Source organism: Lampetra fluviatilis, chromosome 5, assembly GCF_964198595.1.
Source record: "Lampetra fluviatilis chromosome 5, kcLamFluv1.1, whole genome shotgun sequence".
Lineage (NCBI taxonomy): Eukaryota > Metazoa > Chordata > Hyperoartia > Petromyzontiformes > Petromyzontidae > Lampetra > Lampetra fluviatilis.
Genome location: NC_136279.1, coordinates 11,865,269 through 11,889,531, shown reverse-complemented (window position 1 = coordinate 11,889,531; position 24,263 = coordinate 11,865,269). Strand labels below are relative to the sequence as shown.

General features: G+C 44.4%; 2 protein-coding genes across 2 annotated transcripts in view; one reads left to right on the top strand and one right to left on the bottom strand.

Moving 5' to 3' along the window:
• Nucleotides 1-24,263, bottom strand: part of CHLSN (cholesin) — a 60,122-nt gene that overhangs the window by 21,652 nt on the left and 14,207 nt on the right. The gene's annotated exons all lie outside the window — the stretch shown is intronic.
• LOC144932563 (G-protein coupled receptor 146-like) lies at nucleotides 1,531-24,146 on the top strand. Its single transcript, XM_078856767.1, has 2 exons — nucleotides 1,531-2,083; nucleotides 19,278-24,146. The coding sequence occupies exon 2, from the start codon at nucleotides 19,406-19,408 to the stop codon at nucleotides 20,597-20,599; it is 1,194 nt and encodes a 397-aa protein (XP_078712893.1). The 5' UTR covers nucleotides 1,531-2,083; nucleotides 19,278-19,405; the 3' UTR covers nucleotides 20,600-24,146.

Below are 24,263 nucleotides of genomic sequence, written 5' to 3'. Positions count from 1 at the left end.
TCTACACACTCGGCTGCACGAGCAATTTACTGGCAAGGTGCTATGTGTCGTGCATGCCAAGATCCCCTGGAGTTGATTCAACCCGCATATATTTCTCACCAACACCTGAAGAAACACGTTTGTATGTATTGTAGTCTATTAATAATGGACATGGCATGAGGAGAGGGAGGGGGAAGTCAGCGTTTGCAAATCCAAGACATGTAACAAGTGAAGGTGGGAGCAAAATAAACACAATAAAATCTGCGTGTCCAATTCTCTCTCTCTGCCTTTGGCAGAAACATTGACCACACCCAAAGCAGACGTCACTTGGGAATTTATTCTGGTTTTTTTAAACTTGGCTCACACACGTGGGCTCTCCCTTCCCCCACCAGCAAATACATTCACGTCGCGAAACAACGTTGGCGGTGTCCCACATCGGAGGACACCGCCTCGCCATTCTTTTTTTTGCGATATGACAAAATTGGGAGATTTGTTTTGTTTTACAGGCGGCAGGAGGGTGCCAACAATGGCAGTGGCGCATGCTAGCGTGGTCTCCGCGGACTTTCACCCGAGCAAACTTTACAAGAGAAAATAAAACACGAAAAGAACCCCCTCCCCACCCCACACAAGCTCATGTTTTTAGCTCTCCATCAAAATGTCCCAAAGGCTCTCTCCTCTCTCTCCACCAACAACTTCCCAAACTCCCCATGCCTGCCACTACCCCCCTCCCCTCCTCCCTCCCTCCCACTGCACACGGCTGCAGCCCCCTCCATTCCAAGTGCCTGGAGATATCAGCAGCTATGTGGCCCTGGTACCCTGTCAAGCATTAACTGATGCACAGCCACTTTAAAGAGGCAACTGAGCAAAACAAGCCCTCTTCATCCCACCCGCCCGCCCTCTTCTCCTCCCTTCCCCACCATCTCTCAGGGGAGCTCAGCCAGCCAACTAATCTAATTGGTTCCATCAAGGTAGGGAACTTTTTTCTTTGCTTAAGGTTCCACTCCCCCCACCTTCCCTGCCACCCACCAACCCCCACTACCCTCTCCCCTCCCCTTCCACCAAAGACGAAGAACCCCCGTGTAGCCTGAACAGACTGTTGGGACAAGTGCTGTTAGTGCGCACCTATGAAGGCCGGCACGTGGCACACGAGGGGGTGGTGGCCAAAACCACGCCCGGCCGCCTTTGTCTCCCCAGCGGTGGTGTTTACACACCACACCAACTACTCATTTGAGGCCGAGTCGACCTAGCGGAGCCCCATAACCGGTTCAGATAATCGTCACCGGTGTTGACCGCGAGCGGGAATCGAACTCGGGTCGCCGGGGGTTCGCAGCGCCGCTAACCGCTCCCCCATTGTGTCCCCTTTCACCACCACCAGCAGCCCCCCAAAACACCCCCCCCCCCGCCAGCCTCAACCCGTGTCCTCTCCTCCTTAGCGTCGAACCGCCCCCCCCACCACCACCACCACTCCCGTCCTCAACTCAGCCTTCATTCAACGACTCCTCTCCGCAGAGGGCGAGGCGGAGCCAGGGCTAATGAGATGTAGGGGGGGGGCTGCTGCTCTGGAGGGAAGGGTGAGGTGGGTTTTAAAAGCGCGTGCGCTCCTGAGTGGCACAGCAGAGCTGTCACGCTGCTGCTGGAGGCACGCCACGTGAAAGTCCACGCAGCAGCAGCAGCAGTAGCTGCAGCTGCTGCCACTGGGAGGACCGCACGGACATCCCCTGGCCCCTCCGGCCGTCGTCTTCGTCGTCGTCGTCGTGACGAGCGGCAGCTTGGGCAGCCTTGACAAGGCTTGGTGTGGTGTGCTGCGAAAGAAGACGTCGTTCAACATGCGCAACTTGTTCGGTGTTTAACGCCACCTGTGTGGTTTGTTTTTGCGCGCAAAGGGGACCGAGCATCGAGGATTCGTGACTGGCGAGAGAGGCTTCGCGCAGCTGTTTCGAGAAGAAAAAGTGTTCTTGTTGTTGGAGTAAAGAGGGGGTGGTTGGTGGGGGGGGAAACAATGGATTAAAATAATTAATGACCGGCCCAAGCCCGTAATGAAACAAACAGAAGGATAGGGAATATCAATCTGCGGCAGGATGCTTTGGGGAAAAGCAAGTTCGAGGTAAGTTATGATCTTCTGCAATACTGTGATCTTGTCCGTGTTTGTATTGGTCGCACGCATGCATGGTGTACACATCAACAGCAGCTGTAAATGTTACACGAGACTATATTGTGTTTAACAACAATGTGCATAGCCCTTAGTTGGTCATCACGCGATCAAGTGAAATGTAAACTTGAAGGGATCGATGGAGTTGAACGATATATACTATTTGAAAATGCATCTCATTGGATTCAAGATACTCGTGAGCGCATTGGGGGTAAAACGGCATTAATGACCATGTTTCTTAACTCCAGGTCATTAGCAAGCAGTACACACACATACAAAATATATTCTTTCATGGACGTTTGTGTTTCATAATCAAGTTCAGCTTTCCAAAACCACTCTGACCTGCTCTCATCCGCTTATTCATGTATAATCAGTTTAACTTCGGCCTGCATTCGCAAGGTCTCCAAGGTGCATGCATTCTGCTGCGTTTTCGCGTTTCGTCCTGGATTGAAATTAACGCTCATCGACTTGTAACATGAGATTTCCAAAGTCTGAACGCTGGTTTTTTTAAAGGCATAAGTGATTTCATGAGCTTTTGGATAAACAGAACTCTGTCTCGACTAATGAAGGCCAGTGTCTAATCATAGTACACATTTATAGTGCGAATTAGAGTTTATTCTTCATATGGCTTCATGTTAAATCGAATACAAGAACCGTATTCTTTCACGAATCAAGCACACAATTGAAAGTTCTGACCTCTAAGCTACACGCATGAAGATACATCCATTACGATGATTTGCAATGCACGAAACACTGCAAATGAATGCGTGAACACCTCTGTGCAACGATTTCTTTAATATTAAGATGAAAACTCAATAACTTTATTCGTCATCATCAGCCACGGTCAACTTCACCATTGAGTGAAGTCCTCCCCAAGCCGTCACCAAGCTCCCACAACATAGCGATGTTAACAATCCAGACAGTACCTGCACAAGAGCCGATTTCATTGCTTCCTCTCGTCCACGTTTTTAAATCCTCTCTCTACGATGCGTTCCATTGCTTTGCTGCCTCTCTTGTCACTATTCTTGACCATCAGCCTTCATCCCCTTCTTCAAGCGACCTGTTGTGCCCAAGCCCACTTGCTGTTTGCTTTCAATAGTTTTCTGTCTTCTTAAAACATAATAAAATAATATTATTATATTATTTTATTATGTTTTATTTTTATTATTTTATTATTTCCATTCTACGTGACTTTACCGAAAGAACCAAGAAGATGAATCCCTACAGTCACGAAAGCTTCAAATCGAAGTTTTCTGTCTCTCAATGTTAATTCCAAGCACGCACGTGTCCATGCTGAATTGCGAATGTTTACGTTTGTTCCCTTTCTTTGTGAAGGACCATGTTTATGAACCAAACATCATAGTGGGAAGTACACAATTATTAACAAAAAATCACCAATGTGACAGCAAGCAGCGTGACATGTTAAAATTTCTTTCCATGCCCACATTCCTAATTTTGCCCTCCGAGCACAAAAGGTCAGCATGTATAGTTGATGTTTTGAAGTGAACATATACATGAGAATGTTTATGTTAAAACATCACCACACACAAAAACAAGGTCTGTTTGGAGGCACAGCAAATAAACAGAAACTCAATATCTCCTTTGCTTTAAGCACTGCAGCTGACACAATGCACAACTGAGAAAAAAACGAACCATGAGTGTTTTATCAACATGGCATTGTTGATGTATTTTCACGGTTAAGCAGGGATACTTTTTGTAGCAGAGTATAAAGTTTTAAAATGCGCTTTCCATAAAAGCACGTCACTCTTACATTGTAAATAAATTTATTTACAGCCAATTGTCATTACATTTCAAGGTTTTTTTTACCATATATCTGCCACGGTGGCGAGACGTTAACTACCTCGCCTAGTATGCAGGAGAATGTGGGTTCGATCCCGACCCTGACACCTGTATATATGGAGTTTGCATGTTCTCTCCGTGATCGCGTGAATTTTTCTCTGGGTCATCCGGTTTTTCTCTCCACATTTAGAATCATGCGTTTAGAATATTTGGCTGCTATACATTTCCAAATGATAAGCAACTTGGTTGGGCTATAATTTAAATGAGATAAGTAAAATACTTAAAGCTGGCCAGTGGGGGTTGCTGCGCGAGAGAAAACACGACTTGTCCAGATATCACTCGCCGCTGACGTTAGCCGTGGTCGGGAATGGAACTCAGGTGGCCGGGTTCATAACGCAGCACGATGACTACTGTGCCAGTTATTAAACTATGCCACTGCAATTGGAAGCAGTTACAACCGTTAAGGCTGATGGACTGCTTTTAACGTTCATAATGCTTTCAGAGAGATTTGTAAACAGAGCAATGGAATAAAAGTTAAACCCATAAAATAAATATTTTCTAAATTCTCTTCAGATTTCAGTCTAAATTTCTGTGAAGTCAACGGCCATGATTGAACAAATACTTAATTTTGCACAGCCAAGAGGCCATTACAACAATTAATGTAAACCCTAGCACAAAAAAAAACATTTACTGACACCGCAAGATGAGAGGCAGCATGATTGTGAGCGGTGATGCACAGGGTTTCTCTACATATCGTCTTCCGTGAACCCCAAAAACACCTTTGCCAGGTGCAGCACAACCCAGTTCAATGCATTGTGAAGGCAGGACAAGTCATGAGAACTGTCGAGAGATGAGAGACAACATGAACTCCGGATTGGAGGCCATGACTGGACAGGAACAACTAAGAAAAAGAATACATGGAAAAGCAGGGGAAGACCTTTGCCTAGGAGTGGGAAGTGAGAGGCTGACAACAAGAAGGTAAAAGTGCAATAGAATAGACGAAACGGATCAATCTCTGGCATGTTTGGCAGCTCACAATTATTTTGTTTCTGTAGCTCAAGGCAGTATTATTCTGTAAATATCTAAAAACATATATTTCTGTTGACTTCAGGGCACTTCCCATGCCAGATTACGGGAACGCAATGTTTTCTGTTTTTTTATGCATTCAAAAAGATACATTTGCATAACACTTCAACTTATAACCTGGCTTTTCTATAAGCAGTTGGCTGGCACCTCGTTGTGTAACTATTGATTTACGGCTCGTGTAACTGAACACTCAACGAAACGATTTACGCAGCGAACCAAAAACTCTCTGGTTACAAATAAAGTTGTAACGCTGAACGTAAATTCATCAATCGGTATACAAAAATATCAAGATACATGCATCTAATCGCACATGTAAAAATGTATGTTTAATTCATGTATGCAGTAAGGTGTTTTATGTGACCCCTCCAACCACTGGAAGCCAAGACATTTTCCATAATGTACAAAAAATGGATTTATGACCCTGAATAGAAACAAGCTATTGAATTGTGATGGCAGCAATTTGTTATCCAACCCCAAGTATCAAAGCAATGCATTACATGAGTGAATAACATAAAGTTATATTCTTTGGTTCTTTCGGTAAAGTCACGTAGATAAAAAAAAATAAACATAATAAAAATTAACAAAAACTCACGACGTTTTGATAGCAACACAAGCGGTCGTCATCAGGCGGAGAGAAAAGTCGTGAGTTTTAGTTTTTTTGTTAATGTTTATTATTATTTTTATTTTATTATTTTCTATCTACGTGACTTTACCGAAAGAACCAAAGAATATGAATTCCTGCAGTCATAAAAGTGAAGTCAAAATTTTACATTAAGTTCTTGAAGAAACGCGACATTTCACTAATCACATTGTTTTTATATTGAGAGACCGGAAGAAGAAAATGTGGATGGATTAGAGAACAAGTTAATGATATCAAATTCACCATTAAGGAAAGTGAACGTACTTGACTAGGAAATCACTACTTAAAGGGAAGATGACCAATGGTTGCAGGTCAGGCTAGAAAGAATATGATGGACGTTGGTCAAGACAAATGGCAGCATGGTTGCCTGAGAGCGTGTCCACCGTGGAGATGGAGTGATCAAATCAGCTCGTGTGAAAAAGATAGACGGATTGTTGCATCGCAAGACCTCGAGGGATGGTGATGGCTTTTGAAGGCCTGCATCCGGCAGTAGATATAAACATGGATGTTGATGAGGATCTTGGTGATGTCACCCTTTAATACTTTGACGGAAATATTAAGTAAATTAGTGTATTGCAAGCAGAGCCCGAAAATGTTGTTTTAATAAAGCGCACCCAGACGTGTGTCGCAAGCAAGGTCAACAATGAATGAACATCTGCAGCACGAGATTTTATCAGTGCACTTGACAGGAAGTGACCTCCTCTAACTGCAAAAAAAGCTGCAATCTGATGAAAGCCTGGCATCCAAAACCGTTTGAACCGGGCGGAGATCTCACTGCACGCCACTGTGCGTCACAGATAAAGCCTTCAGGGGAACAGCCAGAAATATGCAACCAGGCCATGAAAACAGTGCGTGCTACCGCAAAAACCGCACATCTAAACCGTACGGCCACCAGCGTCAGATGATGCCACCTTTACGTGGCTCGAGAGCGAACGATGTTTATTCATGGGTGTGTGCAACTAAACGGTGTACTGTATATCTATATCCACAGCACGGTACCCATCCCAATATCATCAGCAGCAGAAGCATCAGTAGGAACCATGGTCAGTCAATCAAGCCCGCTGCCAACGTGCAATATTTGAAATAGAAATCGTCAAAAAGTCTAAATATCGTCCTGCCCAAACCCAGGGATGCTAAATGTATCCTATCCGTCGGTGGCTCTGGGAAAATAATGTAAATTCCACATTCCTATGGCATGACAAAACCCCTTTTGACTAAATAGAAATTCCATCAGTGTACGTACACAAGTCAAATTTGGCTTGAGTGTTCTAAGTTTACAGCCATGTCGCAGATGGCTGTATTATGCAATTATTTAAAAATGGCTTTCTTCCCTCCTAAGCAACACTGGCAACAAACCAATGAGCCCTTTTGGTCTCACATGAAAGCCCCCGCTCTAGGACATCAGATCAAAGAGGCAAGAACTTCAGCATTGAGACTTTTCCTTTCAGACTCTTCAGAGAAGCCCCAATTACTCCAGCAGGGAAAACACAACGGTTTTTGCAAAAAGCTCGCCCAAGGCAATGCACCCGACCACTCTGATTGCATAAATACTCCCCCCCCCACCCTCCAACTCTCCCCAAACAACCTCCCTTATCCTCCCCGCAAAAACGCAGGCTCTCCCAAGTTTTAATTTCCTCAAATGTAAATGGCCGGCGCCACTTCCTGAGCGTTTAATTTTTCAAGAGAACTTGGGGGCCATGGCGGTGGTGGTGGCGGCGGCAGCAGTAGCGGAGGAGGAGGAAGCGTGCAGCTGTGTTACACATCAACGGGCAGCGGACTTGGCCCACATGTCCTTCCAGAATTTTCCATGCATTCAAATTTCCGTCACAGGCCCCTCTCCCGAGATCGCCGGTCCAGCCCGTGCCTCTTTTATTGAGCCACGGTTTCAAGGCCTTGGCACAAATGTTTTGCATTAGACGCGCGGTGCTCCGCAGGTCCAGATGGGCAAAAACACGGCCCCTTTCGTTCCCAACCCGTCAAACCGGCGGAGACCAGGGCATCATTGCGGTATGCTGAGAGACAGAGCGAAACACGTGTCCACAGTAATGAGTGGACAAGTACTCACGAGGGTAGGGGTCAAGAACAAATCAAAAAATTCAAGGGAAGTTACGGGACTTAAAATGCTTCCTCGCCAGTTGGTTCAAATGTGGGAATCAATTCTGCATACATCTCACCCCCTCGTCTGTAAACAAGGAGGCGAACGCACACAAGGAGGCGAACGCACACAAGCATGCGCTGAGAACACGTGACCACTCAGGATCCATATTAATGGTACAAATATAACCTGCTCTATTGTGTAGCTGCCGTTTACCCAATTTCCCAGGTGCCCCCCTTGTATGTATGTATGCATGCATGCTGAACTTCTTTCGCACAGTACGTAGCCAACCGTGCTCAAGATAAGGAGACAGATTCATATCCTGGGAGTATTTTGTTATCTACCACGAGAACTGGTGCCATAAAATGCAGGTTAGGAATGTATACAGATTTTATGCGAGATGCCATTTGGTATCCACCATGGGGGTCCACTATTGCTTTATCAGATCTATAAAGCATCACCAAGCAGGCAGTTGCTTTGACAGATTTCTCCCAAAGGAATAAAGTAATCATGCACTCTTATAAATACTCTTTTAAAAACATGATTCCTAATGCACACTGGTAGTGAGGATCAAAGTTTATTATGGCACCAATACAGTATTCACCTGTTAAAATGTGTAACTATTAATACGATGGATTTTAAATTAGGATAAACAATAGGGCAGCATTATTAGAAAGACTTTCACCATCATCCACGATCGATCCACTGCTAGATGAAGGCCTCCCCATTGTTACCATACCATTATGGTCTTGAATGTCAGAATCCATCTCCCTCCTGTACATGAGCTGACCACATCGCCTCCATCTCCTACAGTGGTCATCCTGTTGGGTGGCTTCTCACCCCTGGCTACCATTCTGTCACCAGTCTCGACCATCCGCCATCATCCCTTAAAGATATGTCCTGCCCAATACTGACTTTCCTTTGAAGTCACGATGTCCCCGATTTGCTTTCTCTGATCCATGTACAATCTGTTTGTGAGTGTAATTCCAGGCATGGATATCCATGTTCTTTTTTAACACTTTTGAGCTTTAGTTCCATTTTCACCAGCAGTGTCCGTGTCTCTGATCCATATATCATAGCGGGTAGTATGCAATGATTGAAAACGTTATTTTCCAGGTGCATTGGGGTGTTACTTTTCATTATCCAAGCAATGCAACCTTGACAGAGACCATGATAATGTTCATACATTCAACCACCAAAGGTGGAATACACAGTAATATGCAGCTCACAGTGAACATAAGCCCGTGAACACATCACCCAGAATGTGCCCCATCTCGCCACATCTCAGAAGCTAAGCAGGATGAGCTTTGTTATTGCTTGGATGTGTGAACACCATGCACAACAGGTGGTTCGTTATAAGCTGTGGTGATGTGTAGTGGGCAGCAGATAACAGTGCAGAAATATCTATTGGGATACTTCACACTTCTATGCTCGCACATCTATTCTCCCCTCTTTAACCAACCGGCAATGACCGGTGCGGTGAAGTACGGTCGAATAATCCCCAGAACCCTCATGGTATGAGGAGGCCCTCATTTCTGCTGTAGAGTGACAGAAAGGTCTGCACATGACCAAACTATCTACGTGACTTTACCGAAAGAACCAAGAATATGAATATGTTCTTATTCATGTTTTAAATGTAGTTTCTGTGAGCAAGAAAACAAAAAGGCAAAACAAACTTTTCCAAGTCGACTCTGCGGCAGCCGGGTCTCATTGAAAGGTCCACCGTTGCTTTCACGGCTGAAAGGGGGGGGGGGGGGCGAAAAGCTCTTTTCAGCTGCAACTGCCCGAATCGAACTTAACGAGCTCTCGTTGGCATTAGGCATGAAAAGATTTTGCAATAACATCTCCTTGCAGGTGATCCAATAAATTTAATCCACTGAAAGCTCTAAATGCAAAAAAAAACACAAGCTAAGGAGCACATGGCAATCTTCAGCACAAGTTTCGGTGGCTTTGTTTAACAGCTTTAGTGTAAACAGCTCTTTCTTCCAAAGCCTTCTTGGCCGCATCTTTGTGACGATCCCTCTGACCCCTCCGCGATCCACTTCTTTTATCCCAAGCAAGCAAACTATCCCATTGGGCAGCGACTTTTTATCGCGGTCTTCCTCGGTTCAGGAGCACTGTTTGGCGTGAGCGTTACTCTTCAACGGGGTCTCTCGTCACGCCTCGACAAAGCATTACGCACGGTGCCAAATCTATTCTTACACAAAAAAACGTGCTGCCTTCTTACCTCCACCAACCCCCGCTGTGCAGCACACTTTTATGAGCATGCAAAAAAAAATAAACGTTACGGGCGGATTTATAAACAGCCGTACACAATGCATAGCATGGATGTATGCTGTATTGTACACAGAAAATGTGCAAAGTGGCAAGTGCATTATGTAATATTGTTATAATAGTAATGCAGCTCTCATGATGCTCACACTTGTGCTTTTCAAATAACGTCAAGTCAACTTACGGCTGAGAGACCCAAGTGAAAACTCTCCATCCACTTTTGTGCTGCGAGTTGCTTCGGACAAGATTGGTATACAACTGGGAATCCGAGAAGACTTGAGACCATTACGGCTTTTGTACAGACGTTCTACTTGATGGCGCAGCTTTGCCGTGGCACAGCCAGCCAGCCAACCAATCAGGATAGAGCAAGATGCAGCATCTGCTGCCCCCTCCTTGTTTGGGATCGCCAGGGAAACGGCTATGTTGATGCCGTGTCAAAAAACTGTCAATCACTATTCCAGGACACATACGCGCGCAAGCAATTTCTGTGTCCGTAAGCTTTACCCTGTGAAGCTAAGCAGGTTTTTCGAGCCTGGTCCCTACTTTCAGGTGTTGCAGGTGTGGGGACGCAAGGTGCTCAGGAGGTTGAGTGCAACCCCCTTGTATACACAGCACGGTGCTGGGTTCTCATCTCTGGATTCTCCGCTTTCCTCTTACACGAAGCCAAACACTCATCCATGACAATGTGCCAAATATTACAGTATAGCGGTACCCCCTCCTGAAAAAAAAAGAAAGAGCATCGAGACTTGGAGGCTTTTATAGATAAATAACATGTTATTGTCACCGATATTATTACACTAATCGCTACGTGCGTACACGTTTCAATCTTCATTTGGAATCGGTGCCAGCGTTAGCAAAACAATGCTCTTGTCCTCCTGCTCACTGGGAGGTAGACACGGCCACTTAATGGGCCACACATGGTCGACCTCCACCCCTCCAATCCAAAACAGTATGTTTGCCCTCAACATCTGCTGCCTTAAAAAAAACAATTAATGCTGCAATCAGCCGTAATATTGTTTAAGTGCGGCACTGCAGCGGGTGGCTCTTTACATTTATCAACGCTGGCGCTTAAAACAACGTTGTGGTGATGGAGAAAGGGGGGAGGGAAGATCGAAAAATTTGCCCGATCGCCTTAACAAAATATGCTATTCATCTAAAACGACTGTTATCTTTTCACCTATGAAAATAACCCTTCTGAGTTTTTCTATCAATAAACCACGTACGTCAGCGAATCACATGACCTGCGACACGGCACGAGCATGCGATTATTTCTATAGGATAACTATTCTGCCAAAACACTGCACGCCGCACACAGTGTGCTGAGAGAGTTTGTGCCGTGATTTCTGTTTTGCGGCCTTTTAACCAACGAAAATAGCGCAGCGTTGAATCATGACAATTTGGCGTTTCCTGCAAAGAAATATACACGTCATGAAAAACTGCCAAATGAAATACATCGTTGACCATTTTTTTTGCTGCCCTTCATTTCCTTTTTTTGTAATTGTGCTTCCCCGGCTCCGTGCTCATTAGGCCGGGAGACCAAATCTCGGGAGACCGGCAGATTTAGTCAAGTGCAATTTGCCTGCACCGAACTCCTGCTCATTGCCATGCCTGGAAGCTATTTAGCAAGCGCCCGTTTATGCCCATTCGCCAATTCAAGAGGTAGTGACTACCAATGTCGTTATTCAGTTAGGGGGCAGACGTTTAAGGCAAACCCCGATATGGTTCGATCCTTGTGGCGAGAGAGCGTAATAGGTTTCTGCTTGGGCCACCGGCTTTGAAAGTGGAACACACCACCTACCTTGCTACCCAGCTTGGGCAACACAGCGTGCATCCGAAACCAAAACAGTGAGCGGTGCTCGGGAGGAGGAAACCTGACGACGGTTTCCGCATGCCCTCCCCCCGCTGCAAATAAAGGTGGTCCCTGTTTAACGTGCGGCACCGGCCGCCTGCACAATCACCGGTGTGGCTTTTAAATGGAACCCGACTCAGTTTCCCTTACCGGGTGCCAACACAAATACAGTGAGAGAGCTGGGCTGACAATGCATATGCAAAACTTGCTCAGAGAAAGAAGGCAGTCCATTGAAAACAAAGTAAACCACTCTACCGGGGAAACACGTGGCCCATCAAGGAAACATTTGGTTATGCATGGGACATTGGTGAGAAAGCACGACATCAGCTAGAAAGGTGTAATGTCATTCTTAAAAGGTCACGTTGCCTATTATAGGTTTGAGCTGTGTATAAAGGCTAGAGGCATAGGTAGCTACTCTGTCTCGTCTTGATTTATGGTTGAGGAATGTGGAAAACCAGTTAAATTTTCTAAAATAAAAATCAAATCAATAGTCTTACCAGCAGGTGCATCAGAACAATTATAAAGCCAAGTTATATTTCGTATAAAATTATTAATTATTATTAAGAGCGGAGGAAATAGCAGCTGCGAGCACAAAAGCCATGATTGAGGAACGTGGATCACGTATGGCGCACGACAAATGAGAGAGTTGCACAACAGGCTTGGTGCTGAAATCCAAGTGGCTTGCATAGGGAGGGAGGGAGGTTAGGTTCAAGGGATGCTTCATCATTACATAATACTAGCCATCATCAAAGCACTCAATATCAACATACGAGACCTAGGAACACCTTGTATAGGATAGATTAAAGTAAAAACATCTCGGCCCTGCGTCATGTTCCTGATAGCACTTGAAAAGCTTTATAACACTTTTTTGGCCAAAATGTGTCTCATACATACGACCATAAACGATAGCACAACTCTTAACATTACCATGCACAGGCATTCAAGCATTGTCACCAAGCAGTGTGCTCAGGCGAGACAAAAAGGGCACTGACATTTTACATTATTTTATTCAAACCAGTTAATCATGTTCATCCTGTTTTATTGCTGTTAGAATGTGGCAGCTGTTTTCAAATAAAGCAGTCAATTACCTAATGAATCAAAGGTCAGTTTTGATATGCAGGAGTGAGCTCACAAAAATCCTTAACATATTTGGCTCTCAGTTCCTCTCCAGCAAGAGAGCTCTTAAAACAAATCAAATCCCATACAGCCAGGCACTTCTCAGTGCCCTTATTAGTGGCATTTCCACTTTCCATATGCCACTGTTTGCAGCCACTCCTGGTCAATTCCGGTTATATTCAAAAGCTTGAATGAATTTTACACTGGAACGTGACACATTCCAGATTGCATTTCTTTTGGATCGGTGCTGTTCAAAGACAGAGTTGAAAAACCAGTCCTCCGGCCTCTCCTGTGGACCAATCACAAGTCACGTTTTATATACGTAATGTGGTACAACGTTTCAGTATCTGGAATGGACTCGGGTGAAAGGATGTGGATTAATCCCGAAGAGCATGTATTTGGGAAAAAAGTATGACAATTAAATCATATTTTAATTTCTTTGTACCTTAAAGGTTTAACAATTTGTCATACTGGCGATTCGATACATTTTCACGATACAGATCTGTGATTCATTTTAATAACTCGATTTTTTTTTACAATTTGCTGCATTTGTTGGCCTTTAGTGGCTGGAGGAGCCATGTGAACCTATTACAACATATGCGAATAAAAAATCGACTCATACACGCGTTTCTATGAGTGTATCTTGTGCTTAAGACTATCTCGCTCAATGAATCAGTGGATCGTAAACTCCCAAACGCTTGTAAGGACAAACAATGCACTTGAGTTCATTCAAAATGTACAAGCGCTGTAATTCGACCGGATTCAAACCCCGACGGAGCTGCAATCGTCGCGATCGACACTTTATAACAATATACATGCGAAATGATCATTCTCCTCGGTACAGTCCTGAACAACAACAAAAACTAAAGCAGCACGGATGCTGTCATTTGGATTGGCTCAAAATGGTCGGGTAACAATTGCCACTGACGTTTGCTGGTCGAGGCTTACAGTGGCAGGGCAGCTCTGGCAAACCAGCCCAACAGGTTTCCTCACCTCCAATTAAGGCTGCCCTCCCACGGCGGCTGACGGCTCCTGCCTAAAGCCGGCGCCAACCCTAGCCGGTGTTGTTAATCGTGAAAGCTGCTTCCAAGTCAATGGCCTGCAAAGAAGCAGGGTTACTTGCCCCCAGAGGTTCTCAAACACGTGGGGGGTGGGGGGGCATGGATACCGTGCAGGAGAAAACGTCGAATGGAGCTCGGGAAACGTAACGGATTACACAACACGACACGAATGCCTTGCTGACCGCTGTGTAGACTGGAGACATGGATATATGATCCCTCTGTATTGTGGCCTTGGTGACATTCGTTGTGTTTCTGGGGGCTGGAGTGGGTTCCAGTGGTTTTGACTGGGCGGCCAATCTCCCAAAAAAAGAACACAGTGTACTTAGCACATCATGGTTACAAAATGCTTCCCAAACACAGCAAAGAGTAACCACAATGATATACCCACCTGGCTACTCAATGGATTTTCAGGAATCAGGGAGGAGATTCGATTTTAGAACCAACATTATTATTCACCCTTGGTCTGTTTCCATTTGACGAACGGTCGTTAATATCTGCACATATAGGAAAACACTTTTATCAATCCACCGCTAAATGAAGGCCTGCCCATGCCGAGCAGGTCGTGGGTGGTATATGACCATACTTCACCACGCTGGTCAGTTTGGGTTGAAGGCAGGGAGAACAGATGGGGAAGCGTAGAAGTACAATCCAACACATTTTTTTCCTGCACTGCCCTCTGCTGCCCACAAAGTTACTCCTCAGCAGCCTATAAAGTCTGCTATGCATGACAGTTCCTGTACACGCATGCACATACCGTGTGTAAAGAATTGCTTTTAATAAAAAACGTTCTTTTTTTATGAATGACCGGGTCAAGAGATGTTATGTAAGCTGTTCATGCAATGCAACACTGTATGCAAAATCAACACTACAGAATATTATTGGAATTCAATGGCGAACAAAAGATTACATAAATGTTCAGCTATGTTCATAACATGTCAAAAACTGGCACTGGAATGACAACTGGCATTAAATTTGGGTCAGGAGTTCCAAAAATGTTAAAGTTGTCGGGCTGAAATACTGGAAATGTACAGAACTTCTATTACCTGCGGTCATGTTACCCATATCACTGTTCCTATTATCCACGGGGTTATCCACAATCTAACTCCGCTTATCCATTGGGGGGATGCAGATTATAGGAGCTACGGTGTAAGACAGACGGGAAATTACGTTATTTAATATATTTGCATCTCCGATGTGGAAAATGTGGCAACTGTTTTCACCAGCTAAGCAGTACTTGTGTTACAAGACAGTAGTTGTGTTTGCTGGAAGTAAACTATTCTCCAAACTGGCTTTGACATGTGTTCACGAGAGGTTTTGAAATGTGTTTGCAAAGCTTAAAATCTCACATCAGCTTAAGGCCCTGTGCAAACTACATTGCACAGAGGTTTTGTAATGCTTTCATACAGACTGTAAAGGTGCAGCCGTGCAATTTCCTGCTCACGCCACTGCTGGCAAGACAAGTATTAGCTAGGCAGGGCTCTAGAGAGACCCTCAAGAGGGAATTTGGCCAACCTTTCTTGGACGAGGTGGAAGAACCCACACTTTACCCTGCTACACACGCGTGACCTGCCCGTGCGACCACCTGTGTTGTACCCATGTATATTATACTGCTGGATGGATATTGGAGTTGGGGAATGGTGGAACAAGGGAAGTTAGGAAACTTGCCCACATTTCAACTGCCATAATTTGCTAACAGAGGTATTAAGCGACGTGTAGTATTGTATTGTCCATTATTTATTTGTTGGGCGAGATGTTAACTCTCTCTCCTGGTATGCACAAGGTCGTGGGTTCAATCCCGACCGTGACGCCTGTAATTTTGGAGCTTGCATGTTCTCTCTGTGGTCGCGTGGATTTTTCTCCGGGTCCTCCGGTTTTTCCCTCCACATTTATAAACATGCGTGAGAGTATTTGGCTGCTATAAATGTCCACATGACAAACCACTTCGTTGAGCTATCATTTGTGGTAAAATCGCTTCTGAAAAAAAGCTATATAGCCATAAAAAAAATTCACTGGCCTCATTGAAACAACAGAAAACGCTAATAATGAATCCCTTTGAGTTAAAAGTCAGTATTATACTGAATGGCAAACAGCAAAGAAAAGTGTTGGTATCATGAACAACAAAGAACATTCAGTTCCAAAATGGAATAACATTTCCTCCCTTGAATGCGGCACACTTATCAGGCAGTGAAACATCAATAACATGGAATGTTACCAACGTGTAAAGCTTCATCCACTAATTCCTTCTAAACCAAGGTCATGTTTGTCAGCAGATGGCCACGGACAAGTTTCAGAAACTTGAAATACGCGTTTACCACTATTCGTTTTGTTGGAGAGACTTTAAAGTGAACATTGTACAAGTTTCTAGCGACTTAAAAAAAAAGGTTTTGTTTACAAGTTTATTGCATCCACACCTTTATTTTAAACATTGTAGAGAATTTTAGCAAAAAAGCAATGTGGCAATCAATACTTTAGGTATTTATTAACCAACCCGGGTTTTGAGATTGGCAAAAATGTGCCTTTAAGAGCTGGCAAACTTTACTTTCCCCGTGGATGGATTCTGGGTGTTTTCACAATTGGAAAGTTTAGTCAACAGTCAAGTCTCCATGAGAAAAAAATAAAACGATAGTGCTAACTTTTGGGTCTAGCCTGAATAGTGTTCTTTTTAAATACGTATGTTTTCTCTGTGATCTATAGTGCAAATTATCTACAGTATTGTACTATATTGCTGGACCGGAATGGTGGCATGGTGGATAGCGCAATCACTGCACTGCGATAAGAACCCAGCGGCTTTCGGTTCGATTAAATTGTAAGGTGATGTCCGAGTTGGTCCTGGGCCCACCGCTTCGCCAAACCCACACGGATTAGTGTGGTGAAATTTGGTCAAACAACCCCCGGGACTGATAGATACCGCGTGGTGAGGCCTTCTGTATCGGGCTTATTAATGGCGGCAAATTGCAATTATAAATGCACTCTATTACAATGCATCAAACACAACGCATTAAATAGAATGCATAAATTCCGAGCTCTCGCGTAATTATAAATCGTGGACCATTACACGTTGGTAACATTCAGGGACTCTGCACTGTGGTTACTGGGTAAGAACACTTAACTCAATAGGAAAAGGAGCAATGTCAAATCTCGGTCAGGAGTCAACTCAGCCCATCTCATAAAATAAGTACCATTTTGTGAAAGTTAAACAGCAGTTTTCTAATGGAAAGAATAGCCCCTGCCATAGTAATGTAGAATTTCCAGCATCAACCGAGGACTGCTGAAAAAGATGAGCACCACCCCTACATTTGTTTCAGCATGAAGAACGCTTTGTCTCGACTTTTCTACGTAAACGTTTCAAAATATACACCTGTATGCATCTGTGCATATCACTACTGTAATTATTAAACATTTATAAACATGCTTTGAATGGAACCCAAGTGATCTTCAGAGGATTTAAAAGACAATGAAAAACTGTAGGTTGACTGAACCCCGACGTCCAGAGAATAAAGACCTATATATGGGAAGTCGTGGCGTTGACAGAATACATCAATGAATACAAAGCCCTTAGGTGCTCAACATGAAAACATTTCAACATTACACCACACTGACATTTATGATTCATTAACTAATGGATATGGTTCACATGACAGTGGACTTGTGCTAGCTTGGAGAAAGACCTTTTGCAAGTACACGCACACACGCACTGTCCAGTATGTATGCATGCATAGGTAATACAAAGGATTTCTGGAATACAAACTAACCAGAAGGACTTAAAATACAATTTCACTAATTCGCACAACTCTCTCTAAAATCTATTACCACTGCAATTTTACATTCCCATCCTGTCGATGCATTTAATCATAAACCAGGCATTGTTTTCATGTACTTTGATGGCTGGTAAAAAGGAATACGAACAAACATCTCTCGAATCGGATAGGACCGATGCCACGGTCCTTGTTGTCACACTCAACGCACATTGGAACATGGCTCCAGAGTCCAACGTGAATGTGTGTTCTGAACTTCAGTCGACACTATTTTTCTGATTTATTTTCGTAATTGTTTTACGAGCGCTACTCTTACCAGGGTGGTTACTACCATGTTTCAAGCACTGACAGCTCAGCATGAAGGGACAGTATGGAGCTTGGGAGCAGGCGCCTAATATTAAGAAGGTTGCACGACAAAGCCATAAGATAATTCTACTTTGGAGAAGTAGGTAAAGGCAGAGCCTTTGCAATCGGTCGCTAACACTCGTGTTGGTAGAATGACCTCCACTATCTAGTTACAGAGAGCCACTTGTGGGTATTGTGGACTACACTTCCACGCTGGCCAGAAATCTTTGAATAGATGGGAGTACCCATACTCCACCCACCAATTGACAAGCTATGGTATACCCATTTACAGATAGTCCCCGAATTACGATGGTCCGACTTACAATATTTCGATCTTACGATAGCGATACGACAAAATTGTAAAATATTTTAAATTTCGCGTGGCAGGCAAACGCAGCAGCGTACGAGAGAATTATCTTATGGCTTTTTCATCAGGTGATGACGATTGCTTGTGTTGCGATCGAAACGTCGTGATATTGTTATTATTTTTCTTATTTTTTCTATCTACGTGGCTTTACAAAAAGACCCAAAGAATATGAATTCCTCCAGTCACGAAACCTTTAATTCAAGATATAATATTAATCTATTCCAGAATAGAATCAATATTTCCCTGTGCATTGCTAATGCTGAAAATTAACACCTACACATCTCCAAGTTATAACCCACTTGGGAAGGGGTAATACCAGCATGATTAGGGGTCAAAGAATGCATCAATTGATCGATTCCTATTAATTCGGGAGTATTAAAGTTGCATGTGTAGGAAGCAATGTTTTGTTTGCATGCGATTTAAATATTCAAAACAATCTTTAGTCTTTGAATTTTAACAATGTTCAACCCATTATTATGTTGTAAGTGGCTTTTACAAGGCATTTAAACAAAACCACAATCAGGTGTTGCATGCCAGTTATATGGCTTTGTGGTCACTATTCACAGGTTTTAAATAATTTGACTCCACAGCAGCCAATGTCCCTTATTAAGCAGGAGATATTTTATAAGCCGACTACTGGTTTTGAATGCCTAAAAATAAACTCTGATAAGTTCCAGATTTTTGACCTCTTTTTTTTCACCTCTGTGCTGGAACAAAGAACCAGATTACACAAATAACGCCACTCCTGTGTGTTTCTTGAACAGGGCGAGAGTCTCAAACCAGCAACATGTGAGGGCCGCTTGGGCTCAGCGGTAATCCTGCACGCACGCTCCGAGCCACCCCTGACCTCGCGGCGTGGAATGTTAAGCCGAGCAGGCCGGTGCGAAGCGCCATGTGGAGCTGCTCCCGGGAGCCTGTCTTCCAGCCCCTCAACGCATGCTCAGGCTCTGAGTTCGGCCTGCAGCTGCAGCCCCAACAGTCCCACGCCACCCCGGAGGGCCTGTGCCAGGCCTACAACTACTCCCTTCCTGTGTTCACCATCACCTTTCTCGTGGCATTCCTTCCCCTGGGCCTCTTCTACAACCTCAGCCTGGTCTTCGTGAACCTCCACCACCGCGCCTCCATGGCAGCGCTCGACATTTACTTCGTGAGCCTGGCACTGGCCAACCTGCTGCAGCTGCTGGTCGCCGTTGGGCAGATGCTTGGCACGGAGCTGCTCTGGCACCGACAGGGCTTGGGCGAAGGCTCGGAGCTTCCGTCGGTCCAAACACAGCTGCCCACCTGCCTGACCCTCTTCGTGATCTTCAGCATAAGCGCGCTGGCCGGCGCCTACTCCCTGGCACTGCTCAGCCTGGACGCGAGCCTGGCGGCGGCGCTGCCCCGGAACCCCATGGTGAGCGCGCACAACGCGCGCCACCTCTGCAGCTTCGTGTGGGGTGGCGCACTCCTCGCCGTCTTTCCGGCCTTCCTGCTCTTCGCCTGCCGGGCTGAACCCACCGACTCGGAGGACGGTGGCGGCGGCAGTGCCTACGACAACGCCAACAACGGTGACCAGATGCTCGACTGCCAGCGGCTGCAGATTCGCCGGCTGGTGGACGCCGTTGACTTTTTCGCCGGCTTCCTCGTGCCGCTGCTTGGAGTGGCCGTGAGCTTCATGCTCGCGTGCCGCATCCACCGCCGGCCCCTGCGTCCCGAGCGGCCGCCTGGCCCGCACAACCGCTCGCTGGAGGAGGACGAGGAGGAGGCGGCCGAGGCAGCGACGTTCCGCCTCGTGCGTCTAACCGTGGTGGCTCACTTCTCACTCTGGACACTCTACTATGTGCTGCTGCTCTTCTACCTCATCACCGCGCACGACGACAAAGAGGTGGCGGAGTGGCTGTCGACGCGGCCCGGCCTGCACAGGACGCTCAGAGGACTGGCCCTGCTCATGGCCTACTCATCCAGCTGTGTCACCCCAATTATATATCGCTGCCTTCGAATTAATTTCAGCTCAAAATTAGACAATACGCTGAGCGCACTGCACTGCTGTCCGTGGAGGCGGTGGAGCGGACACGCGTTGGAGAGGAATAGAGCCGAAGTTCTTTAGCCCGGTCAACAGAATGGTGAGGGCTCCTGGCAGCAGATTTATTGATGTAATATTGTATGTTAATTTAAAATAGTAAGAGTAAATATTTTGCCAGAAGCCTGTTGTCATTTTACTTTACAAATACTTGGTTCATGGAAAAAAAATGCTACTTTTTAACAATTTCCATAAATGATTTTCAACAACTATACAAAATTACGTATACACAGACACATACATGCTGGTAATACAGTACATGTACTCTATAATGCATGTTGCATTTAGCATTTAAAGGTAAGGGGGGTTGAGAACGGATCTAATCGCAACTTCAGGAGTTTGTTGATTTTGCAACCCTCTGGGGTAAAACTGGGTAAATGTTCCTTACAAAGCCCTAATGGGGCTTTTTTCCCTCTGACAAGGTTCGGTCAGTAAATGCGTCCCACAACTTCTGCTGCTGAAAAATCATGATACTGACGAAAAGCGTTCTGATGTGAAAAATCTAACAAAAAACTGATAAAAGTATACGCATTCTATTTCATTACTTTATCCTTTGATTATACACGCTGGGGAAAAAATAAGGCATTGACGATGGCTAGTTATAGATATGAAAGTGTATTTGCTGCCTAAATGATATACTGGAGTGCGTATGGAATAAAGAATGTGTTTCTTGGAAGTGATACATTTAATCCTTAGGCTTAACAAATGAAAAAAACCCTAATCACCTCCATACCATGTAAGTATATATCATGTCCTGTGATTTTGTTTTCAGAAAATGAATGATTTTACATACGTATTTGTGAAGTTGAAAGCACTTGTATCGTCTATATACCTTTGTAACCTCAAAACATTCGTCACATTACACAATGTAACACAATTTTTGTTCCTGGGTAGTACGTGTTATTTTGTAATTGCTCATGCCTATAAAGTATAGAAAATGGCTTTTATTCCCAACAAACTTTGCTTTTGTGACCAGGACAGTGATATTTAGAAAATTACCTATTTTCTATGATAAAAAGGGCGAATTTGTGTCTTTTCGTTCACATAAAGTCAGAAAAAAACATGTTAATCAAAATGAACATGCATTTATACTAAAGTAATACAAAAATGACTACAAAAGATTTAGAAGGAAGTAGTTTTTCGAGATTTACTATTTCCTGTAAACAACTTTCACAAATCAGCCCCCAAATGAAGTCTCCCATCATGTTCTCGTTATACTGTCCTTGGTAGCGGCATTCAAAGTCCAGTATATCCTGGTGGAAGCACTCGCGCCTTGCTCCTCCGAGTACGCTCCCATGTTCTCCATGAATTTATCAAGATGAGCATCAAGGATATGGACTTTGAAGGACATCCTACAGCCCATTGTGCTTTAGTTCTTCACCAGTCTCAACCAGCTCCACATAGTTTTCGACCTTGTGAATGTCCAGGAAGCCACAAACCACTGGGATAAAGCTGTTCCAAGCCGCTTTCTCCTTACTAGTGAGCTTCTTGGGTAATTCATTGCACTCCAGGATCTTTTTTATCTGTGGTCCGACGAAGACACCGGCTTTGACCTTTGCCTCATACAGCTTAGGGAAGAAGTCTTGAAGGTACTTGAAGGCTGCAGACTTCTTATCTTACAGCTCTGAAAAATTGTTTCATAAGGTCCAATTTGATGTGCAGTGGTGGCATCAACACCTTCCGGGGGTCCACCAGTGGCTCCCAATTGACGTTGTTCCTCCCCACAAAGAACTCGGTCCGCTAATGCCAGTCCCGCCTGTGGTAGTGTACCTTGGTGTTCCTGCCGTTACAAATGCAAAGATAGCAGGGAAACTTGGTAAAAACGCCTTGGAGACCCATCAGGAATGCCACCATTTTGAAGTCTCCGATTACATCGCAGCCATACTCATCATACTTCAAGGCGTCCGGCAAGGTCATGATGCTATTGTAATCCTCTGAGGTGCACTGAGTGAGCCAGGGGAAGAGACAGGTACTTGTTACCATTATGGAGCAGCACGGCTTTGAGGCTCCTGGATGAGCTGTCAATGCAGAGGCGCCACTCATTCTGGTTACAGGCAATTCCGATTGCCTCAAACAGACTGGTTACATTGTGGCAGAAGCAGAGCCAATCTTGACGAGTGAAGAAGCTGAAAAAAGGTTGGTGACGCTTCCTCTGATCTGCGACTTGCACACTTTCATCCAACAAGTTCCACTGCTTGAGCCTAGATGTCAAAAGCTCGGCAATGGACTTGGTGAGACCAAGATCTCTGATCAAGTCGTTGAGGTCTTTTTGGTTGGGGTAGTATGGGTTTCTCTCCTCAACTCCACCTCTGAAATTGTCACCTGGATCTACGTCTTCCTCGCTCTCTGACTTGCTGCTCTCTTCAAAAGACGGCTGCTCTCTCTCCGGAGGAGTGGGTAAGGGGGAGCTCATGGCAGTGTAGCACTGGGGCGATGGATGAAGGAAGGTCCGGATACGTGATAGCAGGTAAATTCTTGCCAGTCCGACGTTTGGAAGGGTCCACCATGCAGAAGTAGCAGTTGCTTGAGTGGTCAGTGGGTTCCTGCCAAATTCTTGGGATAGCAAACTTCATGGTTCACTTTTCCCCTCTGTACCATCCTACAAAAATAAATTTATTTCACCCATGACTAATGTGTAAGAGATTCTCGCAGCATTTTTCATATATATATTTTCAATAACATTGAAAATTGTAAAACATTTAGAAATTCCAAACTTTTTCAATTTTAAATAAATAAAAAATGTATAACATAAAATTCCGAGCAACAATTGTCCATCTTAACTTCCAGAGTTTTTTTTGCATTGCTCGCATGTGAAATGAGGTGCCCAGGGTTTGTCTTGATCCCCGACAGGCATGCCGAAATATGCCTTTTAGGCCTCGCACATCTTAGCAGATGCTTCCACGGAGTGCTTTTTCGCTCTTTTCTTGATAAATTGGCCGCAGACATAGCAAAATGCGTCTGCCGGATGCTTGCAGCCTCTTGATGCCATCTCAGAAAAATGCAGATATGTATCCACTTGGGCAGCTAGAACTAAACTGAACTGGTGGGCTTATGGCCCCTGTATTTATACTACTATTTATATTACTGGAAAGTTATAGAATGTTCTAGAAGTTACTCCAAGTTCACTCAACACTGAATCTATCTGGAATGTTCTGGAAAATAGGTAAATTTCTAAATATCACTGTCCTGGTCACAAAAGCAAAGTTTGTGGGGAATAATAGCCATTTTATCTACATTTGAGGCATAAGCAATTACAAAATAACACTTACTACCCAGGTACAAAACTTTAAAAAATTGTTACAGTGTTATCATAATTACGAGGCATAGCATATATTGCACTGAAAGATTTGACTAACGTACAATTTACATTATTTGCCAATAATGTAGCTACTGAAATACAATAATAATGATTATACAATGTTTGTTTCGCATTTTATTTCATTAACGACGATTCAGCAAGCGATTCAAACCTATATTTGCGTCTGTCTTAGTCCGATCGATGTCATTGTGAAGGATGGTGCTGCCAATGTCTCCTCGTGCGTTATTGAAATACAACTTGCATGGCTGAGTGACATTTTTTGGAGTTTGTCGAGTTCTTCTATTATCTGCAAACAATAAGCGCCTTGTGTCTTTTTACAATAATCTACAGCAAGCATAGTGCCGCAATAATAAAGAAATAACATTCATCACA